Consider the following 8,405-nt stretch of genomic DNA (forward strand, 5'->3'; position numbering starts at 1 on the left):
GCAAAACAGCTCAAGAGGTACATAAGACAAAAGAGAGTGGGGACCACTGGAGTAGTAGAGGAGCCTCAACTCCAAAAATCTAAGATACTGTAGTGAGGAGCGACAATGTTCCAAAACAAACAAAAAATGCAGAAAACCTTGAAGAATAACCACCGTGCTTGACAAATGGAAGAGTATAAGGGAATAAAATACAACAGAGCACAAGAGTAGACTTGAATACAATCACACAGAATAGACCCTTCTCACGGGGGCCATTTTGGGTCGAAAAGGCAGGGTAAACACAGGTGCAAGCAAAACACTAATGAGGCTTTCCAAATTCCAATCATGGAAGTTGGAAACCCTCATTAGTGTTTTGCTTGCACCTGTGTTTACCCTGCCTTTTCGACCCAAAATGGCCCCCGTGAGAAGGGTCTATAGGCCTACTGTCGGACAGAACAGAGTATTTCAGAATTAAGTGTAGTAATTCCTGTCCGTGACCAGCAGGGGGAGGCGTTATAAAGCAGAACTTTGTAGTAATCTTCATGTTTGTTTGTTTTAGTTTTTTATGGTAGAAAGTATTTATAATCCTACACACATCTGCACATCATTTTCTCTGTTTTCCCTTTTTTTGTATTGATTGCAATGTTTTTATTACTTCACTTCTGTGTTTATCTGCAAATAAGATACCATTTAAAAAAAGAAAAGAAACAGAGATTAAGGTCCAGCTGAATTTGATTTAAAATGTATTCACAACCTGGAGAACACTTGATTCTATGCTTGTGAAACTGAATATAAATTATGTGACAAGTTTGTGATTCAATTATGGTCCAAAGATTAAGCAAGTGGTTGCAAGTTAAATGAACAGTGGTGTGATAGTGAAGCCTTTATGTTAAACTGAGCACACACAGTACACAACACAGCGGGTGTTTCAGACTGGTTTTATTCTTTAGCAGGTCAGATTCATGTTTGGTGTCGTCTTGCTTCCTCCGTCCAGCACGGCTTAGTAGGAGCGGCCATAGGACTGGGATGAAGATGACTGGGAAGAGGACATCTTCCCACCCGAGCTCTGTTGTGTCACCGTCACCACCTTGGTCGTCGTCATCCCCCCCGATGAGGAGGACATAGACATGCTGTCGGCCAAACAGAAAACACCCGTCAAGACGGCTAGCTACAGCTACAGCTACAGCTACAGCTACTAGCTACAGCTACAACTACGGAAGCCCTGAGAGGCAAGTGAGAAAAATAATAATCTGGTGATCCATTTTCTAAGTCTGATCTAAAGTGTTTTCTCACTTGTGTTTATGACGGGTGGATTTTTTTTTCTAGTTCCTTATAATAATCATAATCATAATCATAATCATAATCATAATAATACGAATATTAATAATAATCAGAATAATAATCAGAATAATAATCAGAATAATAATAATAATAATTATTATTATTATTATTTTAATCTGTGACAGGTGAAAAAAGTTTTGCAGAAATGTTCTTTATTGTCATGCTCATATCTATTTAAGTGTCTGTTGTAACTCATTTCGGCCACAAGTGTGCACCACTACCCCATGTTCTAAATAGGACTCAACGCATTAGTGGTGTACACTTGTGGCCCAAATGAGTATTACATACAAGTCATCATACATTATATGTATAAGTCATAAGCACAGGAGAGAAAACTATTTAGATGGATCACCAGATGTTTTTCTCTCTCACTTTCCTCTCCGGGCTTCCATATGGCATCATTCAAAATACTTTTGACTCTGGCTGCTCAGTCAACCTTGAAATTAATCTCGATTGAATTTGACTGAGAGGATCTTGAACAAGAAGAATGCAAACATGAATCTCCCTCAAATCGTAGCAATCAAACTTATGCATTTTAGACATTTTTCTAACAACTTCAGAACTTCCAATCCGTTTTAATGGTGTTCCAGACAAGTAAATCTCACCCGCCGCCGCCGCCACCGCTCGCCTCTCCGTCCATCAGCCTCTTGTACTCTATGATCTCCATCTCCAGCCTGGTCTTGATGTCCAACAGCATCTTATACTCTTGTCCTTGACGTTCCAGGTCGGCCCTGAGCTGCATCAACTGACCCTCCATGCTGGACACCTGGAGGAGGACAAGGACGAGAAGAAGAAGAAGAAGAAGAAGAAGAAGAAGAAGAAGAAGAAGAAGAAGAAGAAGAAGAAGAAGAAGAAGAAAAAGAAAAAGAAGAAGGTGGTGAGGAAGCATAGGAGGACAAGAACAAGATTTATAAAAGTTAATTCATCAATGACAAAACTCGCAATAAACTAGCAATAAAATAAAATGGATATGACAGGCCTGATTGTGGCATACAGAAACACACGGCACATTATGTGTTAGCAAGTTATGTAACTTTACTTACATAACTTGCTAACACACAATAGCCACACCTTGTGTTTAGAGTGCATGGGGAAATTAAAACCTCCCTGAAAGAAAATGCTTTTAGTCCTATTTAGAACACAAGATGAGGGAGTGGTGTACTCTGGTGGCCGAAATGAAAATGATCCTAGCAAAACACCCCCCCCCCCATCCCCCCAATCTGGCAAAACCCTCTGTGAAAAAAGGGAACTTAAAAAGATGATCCTGGCGAAACGTTTTTTTTTAAATCTGTTATACACACAGGAGATGAAACAAGTTAGATCAGACTTAGAAAATGGAAAATGAATTTGTTTTCCCTCTCACTTGCCTGTCAGGGCTTCCGTATAAAATGGTTCAAATGAAGCGGATGAAAACATGCTAGCAGATTGCCTCTGCCTCTCACCTGCATCTGGAAACTGGACAGCTGCATGGAGTATCGGCTCTGTGTTTCAGCCAGGCTGGATTCCAACGAACATTTCTGCAGGAACATGTCATTACCGAGGCTTAGTCTCACTGTCATTCAAGTTTAGAGGGTCGTTTTTCATCTTTCAACATGATGTTCCAGAAGTTGGCAATAAGTCAATAAGTTCATTTTATAAGTTTATTTTATAAGTTTAAACAAATGTTAGAAAATAGCATGGGATGGATATGGGATCGATGATCGGAAAGGGGAACTGGCATAGTAAGTCGATTTTGATTTGTGTTGTTTTGTTTGTTTTATTCTGATTGTTTGGTTCTCATTTTATTTTATTTTGATTTGATCGAGGTATATTGTGATCACTGGGGCAATATTTACTTTAAGTTTTTAGGTAAAATATAAAAATAGGAGTCAGGACTCAGGACTCAACTGGATTCACTTCTTCCTACTCCTTTTCAGACATCAAATATTTATTTAGGTTGTTTAATGTGTTTGCTGTTAATTTTATTGGTTGAACTAGTTTTGTTTTTCTTACTTGTATTCTTTGTTTGTTTGTTTTAATATGCTGGGAATCAAATCAAACACTCACCATGCCCATCATAGACTGTAGTTCGATCTCCAGAGACTGCATTGTGCTTTTGATTGTGCTGACTTCGGACCTGGTTGTCTGTAGGGTGGTCGTGTGCGTGACTACTTCCTTGTTCAGCGATTCTGTCTATAACACACACACACACACACACACACACACACACACACACACACACACACACACACACACACACACACACACACACACACACACACACACACACACACACACACAGGTTTGAATCCAACAACCTCGGTTCCTGACTTCTCTCTACGGTTCAGTGATAAACTGGAGAAGTGTCCTAAAAAGATAATTTCCCTCTTCACTAACTATTGAATCACTTGAATAACAGTATTGTTGGAGTAGCTAACAAAGCTGTATTGAATAGGACTGAGGCTAAACCCCTGAGTGTGAGCTCAGTCCGTCATGTACCTTGGCCTGGAACCAGACCTCCAGGTCTCTCTGGTTCTTGGCGGCGACGGCTTCGTAGTGCTCCCTGATCTCTGCCATGACTTTGGTGAGGTCTTCCTGAGGAGCGGCGTCCACCTCCACGTTCACCTGCCCGCCGATCGTCGATCGCGTGATCAGCAGCTCCTACAGAGGACAGGAGGACAGGAGGACAGGAGCGCAGAGGACAGGAGTTTAGTCAAACATCTTTTTTTATTAGGATGCTCATTAGCTGATGCCACAGAAAACGCTAGTCCACCTGGAGACATACTTCTTCAGTCTCCAATCCATCTGACGATCTGCATGTGTGTTAAATGTGGGAGGAAACCCACCTGAACATGGGAAGAACATGCAAAGTTCACACAGAAAGGACCGAGGCTGGTGGTCGATTGTTCTGTTCTTGCTGACACATTGCTAACCACTAAGCCAGTTTAGTTGACTTTAGTTTAGTTTAGATCTGACTGGTTACAGTGTGTAAGCTGTACTGTGTGGAGCAACGGTTTGCTACCTCCTGGTGGTTGTTCTGAGCGGTTACGGTGTGTAAGCTGTACTGTGTGGAGGAACGGTTTGCTACCTCCTGGTGGTTGTTCTGAGCGGTTACAGTGTGTAAGCTGTACTGTGTGGAGGAACGGTTTGCTACCTCCTGGTGGTTGTTCTTGAGGAAGACCAGCTCTTCCGTCAGGCCCTCGATCTGCATGGTGAGGTCGGTCTTGGCCATGTTCATCTCATCCAGAACCCTCCTCAGCCCGGCCATGTCGGCCTCCACCGACATACGCATGCCCAGCTCGTTCTCATACCTGCACAGGAGTTTGGAGTTAGTTTGTCTTGGTTGAAACAGGCAATGTTTTTATTGTGTTTTATCCCTGTCACAAATTTTGTACAAAGATGTGATGCCTCCTGGTGAGGCTGTGCATATATTATGTATTTATATATTTCATAGGCTATATTTTTTTTATGTTGTCAATAAACAATTTCAATCAATCGATCAATCGATCAATCAATCAATCAATCAATCAATCAATCAATCAATCAATCAATCAATCAATCAATCAATCAAAGGGAAGGATGGGAGAAGAGAGGAGAACAGAGAGAAGGGACAGGAGGAGAACGGGGAGAAGAGAGAGAAAACAGGAGAGGAGATAAGAGGAAGAGGCATGTATTTATGTGGTAGATGTGGCACGTGTGGCAGCAGTTCTGTCCCATAAAATGAGGTGTAAAACAAAAAGAAAACGTGTCGCGGAGAACGCGTTATGTAAGCAGTAACCAGATTGCTTAAGTGCTAACTCCCTGTTGCATAACGCCTCCAAAAGCACTCTCACAGGAGATCAGGGCGATGTGGTTGGATGCTTCCACACATCAAAGGCAACACCTTGACTCACTGCAGGTTACAGAGGTCATGCATGAGGTTTGACACAACAATGTGCTTTGATAGAGCATGTTGCATTCACACATGCTCTATCAAACTGCTTCATGGCATAACAAAAAAGTTATTACACATAAGTCATTGGTTGACAAAATCATAACACGTTGAGAGACCAGATCCTCTATATTCTGGAGATATTGAATGATGGAGTTCAGGTAAAACTGAACGAAACTGAATTAATCTTGAAAATGATTTTTGGTAGAACAAAATCAGAACAAACTATTATGGATTTGCTGTGGAAGAGTAGTGGGTACCTAAAACTATTGTCTGGTCTTTAGAGACTGGAACCTCTTCAGTATATTTATATTGAAAGATGTCTGGCAGGAGATGGCAATATGAGTCATTTAGTGCGGCTGAACCTAGTCCACACATGTGAAATGAAATTATATCTTGGTGGAATGTCAAGTTTGAATCTGATCCAAATCTTACCCTATCATTATCCTAGTGATTATTTCGCAGATATTACCTAGTAAACCCCGCCCCCTAAAGAAAGGAGTGGCGCCATCAGATCCTGCTCCCTTCAAAGAGTCGTAATTACCATAACTAATTAATTACCATACCTAATTAATTACCATAACTAATGAATATGCAGTTGAGCAACATGTTGGCTTGTAGTGCATTGTACTGTTGAAGCGAGAAAGCATTGGTCCTTCTTCAGAAAAAGACAAAAAAAAAACTTTGGCTGGAGCGAATAGAGATCTGGTTGATTGAAAACGTACATACTCATTTAATTATATAGTGGGTTTGGTTGCGTGCAACGGTGCCAGTCTCACTTCCCTTACTCAGGAAATAACAGGGAAAAAAAACAAAAAAATTGACCTACATACAGTACATACAGACAGACAGACAGACAGACAGACAGACAGACAGACAGACAGACAGACACACAGACAGACAGACAGACACACAGACACACAGACAGACAGACAGACAGACAGACACACAGACACACAGACAGACAGACAGACAGACAGACAGACAGACAGACAGACAGACAGACAGACACACAGACACACAGACAGACAGACACACAGACACACAGACAGACAGACAGACAGACAGACAGGCATGCATGCATGCATGCATGCATGCATGCATACATACATACATACATACATACATACATACATACATACATACATACATACATACATACGTACAAGAAGAAAATATTTCTGGAGAGTTAAACCAAATGCAATGCATTCTGGGAAGTCTGCTAATAAACTAACCATGTTGAGTTTAGTGCTTTATAGGATGTCTTTTCAACTCAACTCAACACAACCCTATTTTAAGCACTTTTAACAAACATATCTAGGCTTTATAAAGATGAGTTGATTTCAATAAATTGCACTGTTTTTTCCAGTGTATACTACTACTATTCCTACTGCTAGTAGAGCTGCTAGTAGCTGCTAGTACTACTAATAGATACAACTACTACCACTAATACCACTGCTAATCATCATCATAATAGAGGGGTATTGTGTAGGACACATCATTCCTTTATTGACTCAATCGTTCATTGTTTCTGAGTGAAATGAGAAGTCTTTGAACTCACTTCATCCTGAAGTCTTCTGCAGCCAGTCTGGCGTTGTCGATGCCGAGGTGGATAGCACCGTTTGTCTGGATAGTGCCCTGGGTCTGGAGACAGAAAGGGCCTGCTCACTATGGTACAGTATGCTTGAATGGAGTTAAGGTTGGCTAGTCCCTGCTTCACAGCCATGCACTTACACTACAGTCAGTCACACATGATGAACATTCTCTTTGGCTGTCATCCACCTCAATACCAAAGAAGAAGGGGAAGAAGAATGGCATTACCTTCATTGTGATCTCAGAGATGGAGGAGCTGAAGGAGCTGTAGTCCCTGGTAGCCGGGCCGACCTTGCTCTCCAGGAACTGCCTGATCTTCATCTCCAGCTCGGCGTTGGCCTGCTCCAGGGTGTGGACCTTGACCAGGTAGGTGGCCAGACGGTCGTTCAGGTTCTGCATGGTGAACTTCTCGTTGCCGATGACGCTGCCGCCGCCGCCGCCGCCGCCGCCTCCGCCGCCTCCGCCGCCGGACATGCCGAAGCTGCTGGAGGAGTAGCCCCCGCCGTAGCCCCCGCCGTAGCCACCTCCGTAGCCACCTCCGTAGCTCATGCCACCACCTCCACCGCCGCCGGCGGAGAAGGACCTGGAGCTGGAGGAGCTGGAGATGCGGGTCCCCATGCCTCCCGCTCCACCGTACACACTACCTGCCCTCATGCCTCCGCCACCCATGGACATGCCTCCACCACCCATGGACATGCGGGAGCCTCCACCCATCATGGAGCCTCCACCTCCCATGGAGGATGAGCGCATGCTGTAGGACATAGACATGGCTGCAGGGATGAAAGGATGCTGTCTTTCTGGCACTGGCTGGAGACGAGAGAGAGAGAGGGAGAGGAGTGAGGCGAGGAAGGACTGTGGCTTCCTTTTTAAACCATCTGGAGTGGAGGAGCTGTCAAGCACCACAAAGGCAGGTCCGGCACGGTGCCAACTATTCAATCTGGAGGAGAAACAAAAGCTGGGGGAGTCATCTTGTTGATCCTGGGCGTGGCGGGGTATGGTCTGGGAAGAATGTAACCTTCACCTTCACCCACTTTTGTTACAAAGACGACATTTGGAGGAAGTAGCAGTTGATGGCGAGACCTGCCAGCGCTCAAGGGCTCCGTGCCTTCAGGCCTGCTGTGATCTTTTGATTGTAATCATCAAATGTTGGGTTATATAAGATCATCATGTGGAGCAGAGATAGCCAACCTTCACTTAGACAGTCAGAAGCCCGGGGGTCATTTAAGGCATGCAGTCACAGAGGGAATCCAAATTATTGCCTTATTGAGCTTTATTGTGCAGCGAAAGCTTCAATAACAAACTTCATGTCAGTTATCATTTGGAATGTAGGTCTTGTGAGGTGAGGCAAGGCGCGGCAAGTTTATTTGTGTAGCGTGTTTCATACACACAGGCAATTTCAAGTGTTTTACCAACCCAATCACCAGAATAAAACGTTGACATTTAATGTGTCTGCAAACCAGGGCTACAGCATGTAGAATAGCAATGTGAATTTGAAACAAAACGTCGGCAAAAGATGTTTTCTAAGATGTGTCATTTGACTTTCTGCAAACCTACAATCTCAATGTCAATTTGAAACTAAACG

The 8,405-nt window shown here is 43.2% G+C and overlaps 1 protein-coding gene across 1 annotated transcript; it reads right to left on the reverse strand.

Annotated features, from left to right (window-relative positions):
* Window positions 1-901: 901 nt before the first annotated feature.
* On the reverse strand, window positions 902-7,662 carry LOC310787587 (keratin, type I cytoskeletal 50 kDa-like). Its single transcript, XM_083649055.1, has 8 exons — window positions 7,052-7,662; window positions 6,792-6,874; window positions 4,454-4,610; window positions 3,799-3,960; window positions 3,367-3,492; window positions 2,763-2,837; window positions 1,926-2,086; window positions 902-1,109 (listed from the first exon to the last, which is right to left on the reverse strand). The coding sequence occupies exons 1-8, from the start codon at window positions 7,589-7,591 to the stop codon at window positions 980-982; spliced, it is 1,434 nt and encodes a 477-aa protein (XP_083505181.1). The 5' UTR covers window positions 7,592-7,662; the 3' UTR covers window positions 902-979.
* Window positions 7,663-8,405: the final 743 nt, after the last annotated feature.

This window comes from Poromitra crassiceps (assembly GCF_964638095.1).
Source record: "Poromitra crassiceps genome assembly, chromosome: 13".
In the NCBI taxonomy this organism is placed as follows: domain Eukaryota; kingdom Metazoa; phylum Chordata; class Actinopteri; order Beryciformes; family Melamphaidae; genus Poromitra; species Poromitra crassiceps.